The following is a 13,216-nucleotide window of genomic DNA, read 5'->3' on the forward strand; positions in this document are numbered from 1 at the left end:
ACGAAATCGCTGCAACCGCTGCTTAGCTTTTGCTATTTTTACTCCTTTTAGTCGATGCACACGCGCAACCCAACCAGGGTCCCCGCGATTCAGGTTCGCAAAGCTTGCGTGTACTCGAAAAGCTCCGCGAAAGAAGAATGTAAAACCACGATTCACACTGACGCTCTTCAGATTTGTGAAATAAATTAAAAAAAGAAAAGGAAACGAGAAATATTTCTTGTGAGTTAAACTTTTGAACGAGGAAAATAAATCGTTCGTTAATTCTTAATGATGCAGATGTCTATGTTATTCTGTAATTTTATTTACAGTAAGTCAATGTAATATTTCAAAGTGCAAAGATACATAGAATACACATAATATGCAAAATTACATAGGATAACAAAAATGGAATACTAGTCATACTAATCGATAAGCGAAACAAATTCCCAACAAGGAAGATATATTCGTAAAAATATAAAATTAAAGATACAAAGTAGAAACGTAGTCCAGCGATAATGAAATAAACATTGCCTGTTTTTAAAAAGTTGTTTGTAGGATTAAAGCGTTTTACGACTTCGTTTGACAAAACACGTTCGAAAGCAAGTAAAAGCCAACTCCAAACACGAGTTCGATCACTAGCCCGAATATCAAGCACTGTATAAACACGTCTAGCCGCTGATCAAGCTTCGACTATGATTCTAAAGCGGGTAACCGGAGGAAGAACCGAGGGTGTTACTCAGAAAAGTCGAGAATATCCAAACTTTTCAAGCGATGCGAACGTAAAACATGTCGGTATCGCATCTCGTTCCCCGGTTTACGACCGATTACTATCAATGATGATGTTTCAAAGAGAGTATCGACAAATGCGACAAACGTTTCTCATAATTTCACGGTCACCGAAAAGCTTTACGCGAAACTATGTAAACCACGCAAGAGTATGACTACGTACAATTCTGCATTTAAATATTAGGACACTTACAGAAAACGAATTAAGCCGCAGAGATTACTATTACATTTTTAAGAATTATTATCTCGTTTGGAACCTGATGAGAAAAATCTCATCTTTGGGTATTACAAAATAAAATCTTTTTTTCTTTATTCCTTCAATCATGATATTTGTATCGTAATGTAATTTTTATATTTTACTTGTTCTTATCCGATTCAGATTTTCATTCGAAATTATTCCAACAAAGTTTTAACATTTATCACGTTTCTCTTTTAAGCTCTTTGTGTCTCAGTTCTCTGGTTTTACACCTTTTACGAATCTTTAAATTACTTTATTTTTAGACAAAGACATACGTCGTAGGTTAAAGCGTAGGTACGCAACCAGTTTCTTCGAAAAGAAGGATCGATCAAGTATAGGTAAGCTCGACTCTAAAGTTAGATCGACTCTCTGCATAATTTCTGTTCGACGCGAGTTCGCAGAATTGTGTTTGGTTGTTGCTAACCGAACAAATTCCGCTGGATAGGCAACAAAGTTCTACGACTACGACTTGAATATTTCGCATTTCTTGTATGTTATTTCTCTTCAGTATATTATTTCAGAACGTTCTTTTGTTTCTTTTCAACGCACATCAGCTCACAGAAGTGTTCGAATACTCGTAGAATATCTACTACATACCAAATTTGTACCATATATATGTTTGCAGTAAATAGCTCGTAACGTTTATATAAATTTTCAGATTGGTTTCAAATTCGACCAACATAATCACGACAGTCGCGTCTCGTTACTGTGCTAATGAAATTTCAAAATACTCTATCTAACACGTACGATATAACGGTTACAAAAATTTATGACATTATTATAGCATTTACATTCATCAACTAGATTTACTCGATTTTGATGATTTCTGAATTTACTTGACCAACTAGATCCAAGCATATTAAATTTCGTATGAGTTAGCAACGCACTCATATCGTTAGAAAAATTTGGCGCTGTGGCGGATCGGTATCAATAGGACGCAGACAGGTCGAGGCATCAATGCGGCGCAACACCTTCCGGGCGATCCGCTGGTACCAACCGCCAACACTAGACGGCTACGACGACAACGTGTCTGTCTATCTCGCTAGCGGTCATATATACGGACGATTGATACAAATACCGCACCTACCGAGACTCCCTTGTACCATATATATGTTTGCAGTAAATAGCTCGTAACGTTTATATAAATTTTCAGATTGGTTTCAAATTCGACCAACATAATCACGACAGTCGCGTCTCGTTACTGTGCTAATGAAATTTCAAAATACTCTATCTAACACGTACGATATAACGGTTACAAAAATTTATGACATTATTATAGCATTTACATTCATCAACTAGATTTACTCGATTTTGATGATTTCTGAATTTACTTGACCAACTAGATCCAAGCATATTAAATTTCGTATGAGTTAGCAACGCACTCATATCGTTAGAAAAATTTGGCGCTGTGGCGGATCGGTATCAATAGGACGCAGACAGGTCGAGGCATCAATGCGGCGCAACACCTTCCGGGCGATCCGCTGGTACCAACCGCCAACACTAGAGGGCTACGACGACAACGAGTCTGTTTAACTCGCTAGCGGTCGAATATACGAGCGATTGATACAAATACCGCACCTAGCGAGACTCCCTCTACGTCTAAGGCAGGGACTACCGGGCATAGCCTTACTGACGAGTCCACCGGTAGTCTCGGGACGAAACGCGACTCTCTTTTTTCATCCGCCACAGCGCTATGAAAAAGAAATGTAGAATCGGACAAAAAAACGATTTATTAATAAATAAGGGTGTGTGGCAATACTTTTTGTAGCCACTGTATATATATAAAAGATTTCTGTGGGGAGTATTCAAATATTTTCGTAAACAATTGTATACTTTATACATACAAGTTGCGTATTATAAGTCACGATTAAAAGTTCGACGCCAATAAATCGTCGCTTAAAAACCAATGTCTCGACTATTGGAACATACTAAAGAGGTGAAAAGAGAAGAAAAAGGAGTTTTCGCGACGACTCAGAGTCTCGTGTGACCCAAATACCCAACGGTAAAGCGTTCTCTTTGATGAGAATCGTTATCGAGGCGATCTAGAGGTTTCGGTTTGCTTTCAAAAAATCTGAAGCCACGACGCTTTCCTCGAAAATACGAGGAACGCGACGAAATCGTCGAGTAACCGTGCGGAGGAAGAGCGCATCGTATTTCCACGAGTAAAAACTTTCGACAGGCCAGAAACTCGGTCGGAATTTAGCAGCTCTACTCCGTTCAGTACGATTTCTTGCTCGTTTCCACTTCTAATTGGCGCCGCAAAAGCAGCCCGAGAGGCTGGATTTACCGCTGGAATTTCATCTGTCCATCGTTATGTGCCGACACAATGAAATTCCAACCAAAATCACTGCTTTTCTAATGCATGAATTACTGCGATCCTTTTACATATCTATACATCTTTCAATCGATTAAAAGTACGCTCGTTCGTTTTTTATGTCTCTTCCAATTAAAATTCAACATAATTTCTTCCCTATTATTGTACCAAAGATTGATTTAACTAATAATTAACGGCTTTCTCCTGGATATTTCTTTTCGAAATATCACGTCGTTTCATCCGATGCCCATGATCCATCCATTCTCGAGCTATCTTACTTTATTTGCAAGAAGCTGACGAAATTTGAGTGCAACGGAACTTGATTACGATCCTTTCTTATTTTTCGTAGCGTGGCAGCTTATTCTCTTTTTCATGCCGTGCGCGGTCTCTTTAGACTTCTCTGCTCCTCTCGTCTCCTTTCATCCCCCCTTTCTTTCGTTCCTTGCGCATGAAGGCCGGAATATCCGGAAACGAGAGAGGATTTCGCTTGATCGAATTGCACGCTTCTCTCGCGCGACAGATATAATTGTGAATGAGATTACAGCCTCCAGCAAATCCTATTCAACGGTTTCACGTTGCTCCCCGTTTCATGCACTTTTGCGAGATGGATACACCGGCGTCAAGAGAGCAGGGAAAAAAGCTAGCTGATTTTTATCGAGTAACGATGCGTTCGTCCATTATACTCTTTCCAAAAGGCCACCTCTACCGTCTAATTGCAGCTTATTTGACGTCGGACATGATCCTGTCTCTTTTATTCCTAGCATTTCCTGTTTCTACACAGCTATGCACATAACAACGACATGACGCGTTCAGATGAATTTTATACAGATAAGAATTGTGTCCCTAATTTGGAATACTTCTATCGGATTGAAATAGGAATTATTACTGTCTTTATTTATTACTTTCTTATCTTTATTTATTAGGCTATCCCTTGACTTGCAAATAGTTTTTAAACGAAACGAGATAGAGAGATATTTTTTATCAGAGAATAATTTCCTCTTTCAACCTTCTAATCAACCTTTTTACAAACTTTATTAAAGTGCAAATGTGAGCAATAGCAATGACGATACGCGTCTTCCTGCAAAATATAAATCCACCACGCGTGTGTCTGTCGCGTTGATCAGCAAAAAATCACGCGAATATTTATCTTCTTCAACGAACAGTTCTCTTCGTTTATATGTATATATTTAAATTTATATTACGACTATGTGATTATCGACATACATATGTAATGTGACATTATTCAAAGCTACTTGCGAAAACTTCAAGGGATCTCGATTAATTCCAACTTCCATTCAGTGCACCAAAGCCATTAAACTCTGTTACACACACGACACGAGAAAAAGCTCCATAAATTATAAAATATCGGGGAAAAGCAGGATGAATTAATTAAATATCCTGGTGCAGCGTTTCGAATGGAAATGCTCGAACGATCGACGCGGAAATTTATAAAAGGAAAGTCCAGCTTGTCCATTTATGTTCACGCGAACAAGCAAAAGGAACGTATTTTGCATGAGATAATCCAAGCGCGCGAAATTGCATTGTTTTTAGAATAACCGCAATCCTCTCCCGTACCACCCACTGTCCTTTTCGGTTCATGCCCTCTCTTCTCCCCTAAATTCACTATAACTGTATCGCATGATACACTCGGCGCATTTCCTGTGGGTAAATTCCTTGACGAACTAGTTTTCAGCTGCGTTTGCGTTTCGACCGCATCGCGCGCATTTTTTCGCTCGGGAATTCCGCGCACCAGTTAACATTTTGACCGAATAGAAGCTTGATCAGAAGTACCGTTACGAAATTACTCGCCCGACAAATTTATATTGAATGAATCGAGCCGATAAGACTGACGAGAGATCGGTCGTTTTCGATAAGTTTCGATAAGTTAGAAGAGATATAGGTATCCGATATGGATCTATTAAACGAGCAAGACGAGTTAACTCGTCATTTAGATTGCAAATCTTTCGGGTATAATAATTGATTTATTTTATCTTTATTTTTTTACCACTATCATTCCATTTCTGTAAAAAATAAATTATATCGAATTTATGTTTCTGACGACTGAAACCGATCTAATTGAAATGAATTTGTTTTCTCGAATTTTTAATATCGTGATTAGAGAAGTTTATAGAATATAGAAAATTCTAGATAACAGATGATTCGGCTAATGAGTTCATTTCGTCGAGGAAATGCGTGATGAGAATGAGCAAGGGTAAATCGAAATTTATAAGAACGATAGTCTCACGTAGCAGAACGGAATGAGAATAACGTACAGGAGAAAGAAGGAAAATAATAATTAAGCTATAGATTCTTACGTATTTATGAGAAATTTGAAAGTATAAAGTTAAGTTTCATCCCTTTAATTGTTTTCACAAGAACATGAATTTCTTTAAATATTCACCGTTGAATAATAACTAAAAGAGAATACATATATAGCAGATAATGTAACGTGCGAGGACGAGATTGAAAAGATAAGAAGACCTCTGTTATCGAAACTAATAAAATAAAATAATGTAGTATTTGACGAATGTTTTACATTTCTCTTTCTTTGACGATACTTACGTAAGTTATTTTGATACCTTGATTTTTGATAACTTGATAGTTGCAACATATTTATATCTATATCTATTCTTCACACAGAAATATTCCTCAACACATTTCGTGCAAAATAAACTGAATATACATCGGCATAAAAGGTGTGAAATGTATCAAATGTTCGATATATACGAAGCAATCTCTGATTACGCGTAAATGATGATTTTAAATAGTAGATTTTGCTCGTACAAATCATCAGATTACGAATCATAGCCGACATTTAGAAGCGTGTAAGGTCGGTGCAACATTTTATCGCAGGTCGTACTTAAAACACTTGAGATCTATTTTAATAGAACGGAGTTCCGAGCAACACGTTCGAGAGCAAATAAATACGTGCACCTATGTATGTCGACGATTCGTTTCTAAGAGGAAACAAGTGGAAAAGCCGTTTGAATAATCCTCGAGAAGATACGTGAAGAATTCACCGTGCTCGTTACGCTAATAATTTTTAAGGCATGCGATGATTGTTAAGATACACAAAAAACAATCGATATTTTCGAAATATTCGAGAGGATGATGAAAAATACAAACGCAATCTACGAATTAGCCAGAAACAAAACCTAAATAATGTGGCATAGTTAAGCACAGTGTATTGAATTTTAATCCTGAGATGATTTCAATTTCGTTCGTCTATTACGAACTTCAAAAGTCTTTTGAAAGACTTTTAAGAAACACTATTCTCCTCAACTTAAAAGAATTTTGTAATAATAGAAAAACGAGTGGAAGATCGCTGCTCAAATGATCTTCTTCGATTCTACGTAACAAAGGTTAAAAGCTGTCATTATAAAACGTTGAATTATACGAAACACTTGAGATAACCTAATTACCTAAGTACAATATCCATACGATAAAACTTAAAAAATACACATTTCATATTTAGCTTGTATTTTTAAACAACGCCCTGCTTTTCTTCCTATTTTTTTTTACAGTTCTTGCGTTATAATAAGCAAAAATAATTTTTTAAGAATCATCGTTTGATAACAATCATTTCGTTTCAAACCTAATCGACCACAAGTAGTCTAATGAAAATTAATGGAGAGAGACCAGAACGCAGCAGGTGTTATGATAATTCGTTTAAATTAATCCAGGTAAACATCGGTATGCAAAATTATGCAGAGAGTTAACCTTCGTCGTGTGAATCGCCGTACACTAGGGATCGCGGCATTATTTACGCCGTTGCAATTATGTTACATTGATCCCGCAACCCTATTACCTGTATTATTTTAATTTATTGTGCAAGTATGCACACCGATGTTTATCTGGATTACAGTTCAGTTCCGATAATAATAGATGTAGTTCGTCGTTTGTGCTCTGCTTGTTGAAAGATCTCGTGGAACTCGACGTACCCACCAGGTATATTTTAATCGATGGAACAAACGAACACATAAAGCGAACATATCTCACCGGCGTGGGAGATGAATTAAACCCATTATTAATTTTACAAAAGGTAATTTTTAAAATTGTGTAATCTCATGATTTAACAGAAATTTAACAGAGATAGATACTTATTTTACGATATGGGACATGATTTGTACTCAAATATGGAATATAAATTAAGTTTGAATATGCTAGGTATATACGTGGTTCACTTGTTTGATGGTGCATACATTATCACTACTTACACAGATATTGATAAATTAATTTTAGCCAGCCACTACAGGAATAAAGGAGGATCGACCTACAAAACTTTCAGATAGCCTGAAGAAAGATGCATCAAGAAGTTCGCGTGCCGCATCATAAATATATTGCTCAACTTCGAGCCAAACGTGAGAAGTTTAATTACTTGGCACGATAAATACCAACGAATCGATTATTTTACTACAAACTTTATATTGCTTTCTCCAATTAGTCTAACGTTCGCGTGTACACAGAAATCCGCCTAATTATTATCTATATTGCCTTCGTTTTACAAACTTTCTCTCCAATTTCAAATTCAATGCCAATTAGCCTAAGCACGAAACATAAAAATTCCAAAATTTTTTCAATCCAGAAAAAACGAAGAGGAAAAGCTACATACACGGCTCCCGTTGTTTCGGTATCGAAACAGGCAAGAAAAATAAAAAAAAAATTTTTCTAAATAACGGAAAAATATAACAGGAGAGGATAACGTCAGTTCGCCATTCCGATTCCATTCGAATGAATTTTTCACTCGAAATTAATACCAATCGTTTGTTGAAGTCGTTGCTCCGATAAGCGTCTGTTCTTTTCAAAGCTTTTCGCTCTTATAAAACCTATATACATGTGGCGCGTTCGTCCGACGAATATGATACGAAAAAAAACAGGTATATTTGCTTCTACGAACGAAACTGACGAGCACACCGAGTCACAAAGACAGCCTCCTTAGGACGTTCCACGAACAGGATACACACAAGGAGATCCACAGTGTAAGAAAAATTCCACGACAAATAACGAAACGTTGGAATTTGTCTTTGATCTCGACTCCATGTCCCGATTATTTTTCTGCCTTTTCGGTAAACCGAATGGTTAGAGGGATTCTGGTTCTTACAACGCTGCCTCTCGTTACCGACCGCATTATTCTATTGTTCCATTGTTCTACTGTGGTTAGTTATAGGTAGCACAGTTATAAATAACGCAGTAACAAATTTCTTCGTGCCGTAAATATTGGCACAAATTTACCCGTGTTTTATGGTACTCGTATGTACGTGTACAGATATACGTGTAATGTGGCTCACTAATATATTTGAACACTTACCTACCATAAATAATTCTCATCATATATATTATGGTATATAAAACCTATTCTATGTATATTGTATAGAAAACATTTCATCGTAGTACTGTAATGAGAGACGATTGTCATGATTATGTTGGTAAAGTTTCAAGCCAATCTGAAAGTGTATATAGAAGTTACAAGATATTTATTGCAAACATACATATATTTCAGTAGGTGTCATAGCATATATTGTAATAAACATTGCAAATGTATCCACTCAATATCGAGATTTATTAAGAAATATGATGATTATTTATTATCAATATAACAGCTTATTACATATTAATGAAATTTCAATATGTTTTATGTAACACGCACAGTACATTCATAAAAGGTTTCTATAAATAGATACATATTCGAACAGTTTTATGAGCCACTGTACGTGGCTTTGTGTTCGAAAGTCGACTTTGGATATCTTTCGAGTGCGTGTGTACTGAAATAGCTATGTATACTCAAATAAACTATTAGATAGGTATATCGTAGTTGAATATATTCGCAATATTATTTACATCACTTTTGATATAGAAGTTATGTAGATCGACTGAAACGAAATATAAGAATCGATACTGATAACTAACAAAAAGAAAACGCCGATACTACGGATATATTTGTTAATCATTCATAAGAATAACGTTAGGTATGACTAGTTTTCGGATGAAATTTAAAGCGCAATTATCGTACAACGACCTCACTTTCGTAATTAAAGTGTCACGTTACGTTGCTCTAACTTTACGCGGCAAGTTCAATGCACCGAACGATACCTCGCGATTATCGATTACCGAACGACGCCAATTTCTCGTATCGTTTCCAAACAAAGCAATTTATCGATATTTCTCCTAGCACATTTTTTATAAATTAGGAAATTAATCGTTAAATAAAATTGTTACTCGTTGAGACGTTTCTTTTTAGTTAATATCTCTTGTTTTGAAGTCAAGTACCACATTGTACATGTTATTTCAAAAGTGACATTTCGGACAAGTTCTTCAGAAAAAGCAACAAATTATTGAGCACTTACAAAAAGGATAAGTTACTAAACACATAACGTTGATAAAATGTATAGATTCTATGGAACAATTGTCAAATATTATTTTTGTAATTTTTCATTCTTAGCCTTTGAAACCCCCCTTTCACCGTTTCAATGTATTTTTTTTTTTTTTTTTTTTTTACGAACGACGCCAATTTCTCGTATCGTTTCCAAACAAAGCAATTTATCGATATTTCTCCTAGCACATTTTTTATAAATTAGGAAATTAATCGTTAAATAAAATTGTTACTCGTTGAGACGTTTCTTTTTAGTTAATATCTCTTGTTTTGAAGTCAAGTACCACATTGTACATGTTATTTCAAAAGTGACATTTCGGACAAGTTCTTCAGAAAAAGCAACAAATTATTGAGCACTTACAAAAAGGATAAGTTACTAAACACATAACGTTGATAAAATGTATAGATTCTATGGAACAATTGTCAAATATTATTTTTGTAATTTTTCATTCTTAGCCTTTGAAACCCCCCTTTCACCGTTTCAATGTATTTTTTTTTTTTTTTTTTGTAAAACAAGCTGTAGAACATTCAAGTGAATCTCTTCATTTTAATACAACTGAATTATTACAAGTCGTAACACTTTTAGGATACATGTACGATGTAGCAGTGAAAAAGAAAGAAAAATGTAAAAGAGCACTCACCTTTTTGATGGCTTCCAGCGCCGCTTCAAAACTCCCAGCATGAGTAAACCGATGTAAACGAGGCCCAAGTGCCAACGGGCTTCCGACTCCCAAGAGCGTATCAACCACCACAACCAAAACCAATCACTACACAACCACCGGTCAATCTCGTCGATCTTTCCGAAAGATCAATCTAGTCACCCGAGTCACACCATGATCGTTCACTATGTAATTTCTTATTTCGCACCGTTATCGGTCTATCGCGAACAGCTCGACACTTGATCAATTGGTTCTCACGAATTCGCTGCAAAAAGAGTCAAACAAACTCCCTAATTGGTCTACTGATTCGCGCGGGAAGCTACGCGATTCGCGGGACGATCGAAACAAACTACCAATCGTAGCGCTGCTACCAAAAATCCTATCGACTAATTTGCCGCTTAATTTGAATCAACTACAGTCATAGAATCTATCTCAACTATTTTTTGCCTCTATAAAACCAAATAACATGTTCTTTGGATAATGCGACTTATTAATGCTTCCTTATCGACGTTTGTGAAACTTTTTTCTCGAGTAACTGACGATAAGAAAACTTTCAAGCTCGACTAGCAAAGAACTTCTACAGTCCCTGTGATCCGTTCATGCATAATAAGGTCTTTGCACGTCAATATGGGTGAACGTCCTGCAATTGTATTTCAATGCAAGATACGAAAAAAAATATATTAATAGTGATGATGTGTTAATTTTGAAAAAGAAGTTAAAGAGAAATATTAAAAATGAGTAGATTGTATCGATAACATTATTCATTGCCTTATCAATAAACCACTATCAACACGATATGCTTGAAATACTCGATTATAGTTAATCAACCGAAAAATTATAAATTCAAGATAAAATGACATTTCAGAAAAGAGATGTCTCACTGATATGATCTTTCAAAGAACAAGGAATTATTCTTTTTTGGTCAACAAGGCAACAATTTATACATTTATCATGTGTGATCTTTAGCAGTTACACAATAAACGCGAGAAATATAGATATCGAAATCGATTAATTATTACTTTCTATTCTTTAGCGAGGAAGACATATTGACAATATGGCTGTCAAACAACGAGAATCTTCGTTACGGTAGATATCTCTACGAACGTCTTACGAGGGATGTCTGCTGTACAGAAGATACGTATGCCACTGATTAATTAGTCGCCAATGATGTCAGCGCTACCTAGGTATTTTTGATTAATCGTTCGTCGCAATAATGAAGCCAATAATTAACTTCGAATTTCCAGAAAAATCTGTACCTGCTCTCGAAATCTTATTCAAGTTTTTTATTTTCATCACGTCTATCACCATTACCACGGTCGAAAAATCGAGACAGCTTCGAGTATAATCTACGTAATGTTGGAGGAACAAGAAAACTATGCACTATATATAATAACACTATCCCCACTATAAAGCCTCAAATTTAATTGTATCACACGTTTATTCACTGCAAAACACTAATAATAGAACTACGTACATATATCGTCGCATCGGTTCGTTAACAGAGTAAATTCTACAAATTGACCATAAATGAAATACCATTGAATATTCAACCATTTAACAATGAAAAATTTCGTTTTCTTCGTAATTTAGTTAATAGTCTCTAGAATTTGAACTATTAAATCAACAGAAAAATCTTTTAAAAGTGTTAAATCGGCTCTATATCGAATTATGACATTCATGTTAAATATTAGATTGTCCGAAATGTTTCTTTCGTTTTATAACTAAATATAATAGACGCACAATGTTTTTTTTTATACTAGTTTATTGAATTATGCACGAACATAATAATTGAAATAGAACGAAATGGATCATACCTAATTCAATAAAATAATATAAAACAGAAATTGTTGTTCATCTATTGTCACCTTATGAAAGGAAAAAAACATTTCGGACAACCTAATAGTATAGTATTATTAGCTTAATAACCGCTACAAAGAGCTCACTTTTAAAGTTAATTATCTCGATATTTCGAACTAACAACAACAATGTAATAACGAGATAATATCGAACACGTTTTTATTTCGCGTACTTATAACGAAAACTGTCATAACCAAAAACGCATCAACGCAAATAAGATGTGTTTTAAAGGAAAACTGTGTGCTACTAGTCTGAATGTCGCAGCTCGAACACGTACATAATCGATCGTTGCTTCGTGAACATATGTATCTCTACCAATCGATATTTCAGAGTAATTTAGAGAGCAATACGTATTTACGTTTGTGAAATGTCACTATTCGGAGAATGAATATCGAAGAAGCTTGGATAGGTAAACACAACGAATCGTTCGCGCGAAAACAATACTAACAAAACAAACCACTTACGTGTTTCTTACGTGCGTCCAATGAATCACTGTTTCTTTGGAAGCGTGGCAACAAGCAATCTACATACTATCGATTACTGTACGTCACCACCATAGATCGACGTACACCATGGAATTTTACGCAGATTCACCTACACGAAACAACGATGTTTTCGACTAAAGATCACACTGAATCATAGAAACTGCAGAAACTCGTGAAAATGGTTAGCGACGCTACGAATTTATATGAACGTTATATATACGAACATTTTGGGAATTCGACCCGGTGACCGCGTTCTGGATTAAAGGAAGATGAGGAAACACTGTGGAGGTCGACGACGTATCGACGCGAGTCGCGGAGATGAGACAGCGTCGATCAGGCGGAAATCGCACGCAGAACACACAGACACGAACCGGCTGCGCGCCGAACTCGAACTAAACTAAAGACAGAGATGGCAGACACGCGGTGGTACTCCTTCCCGGCAGCTCGCCGGGCTCCTCGCTGCCCCTACTCCATTGGACTTTCCACAAGCTTCCCCACTCCAACGCGCGCGACTCAAGGTACCGCCGC

General features: G+C 36.1%; 1 protein-coding gene across 8 annotated transcripts in view; it reads right to left on the minus strand.

Annotated features, from left to right (window-relative positions):
• Positions 1–13,103, minus strand: part of LOC100742188 — a 399,729-nt gene extending 386,626 nt beyond the window's left edge. For 6 of the 8 annotated variants that reach the window (XR_002947023.2, XM_012387732.3, XM_024368917.2 and 3 more), the window contains exons 1-2: positions 12,913–13,103; positions 10,329–10,611 (exon numbers count right to left, since the gene is read on the minus strand). Coding sequence is in view for 7 of the 8 variants with exons in the window: in XM_012387732.3 (XP_012243155.1) it covers positions 10,329–10,369 (41 nt within the window). In the remaining variant the exon portion in view is untranslated. Of the gene's footprint in view, positions 1–10,328; positions 10,612–11,602; positions 11,885–12,667; positions 12,873–12,912 lie in introns of those variants that run through there. The other 2 variants (XM_033321727.1, XM_033321726.1) reach the window with 2 other exon arrangements.
• Between the last annotated feature and the right edge of the window lie 113 nt (positions 13,104–13,216).

The sequence above is a fragment of the Bombus impatiens genome, unplaced genomic scaffold (assembly GCF_000188095.3).
Source record: "Bombus impatiens unplaced genomic scaffold, BIMP_2.2 scf_0487, whole genome shotgun sequence".
Classification (NCBI taxonomy): Eukaryota; Metazoa; Arthropoda; class Insecta; order Hymenoptera; family Apidae; genus Bombus; species Bombus impatiens.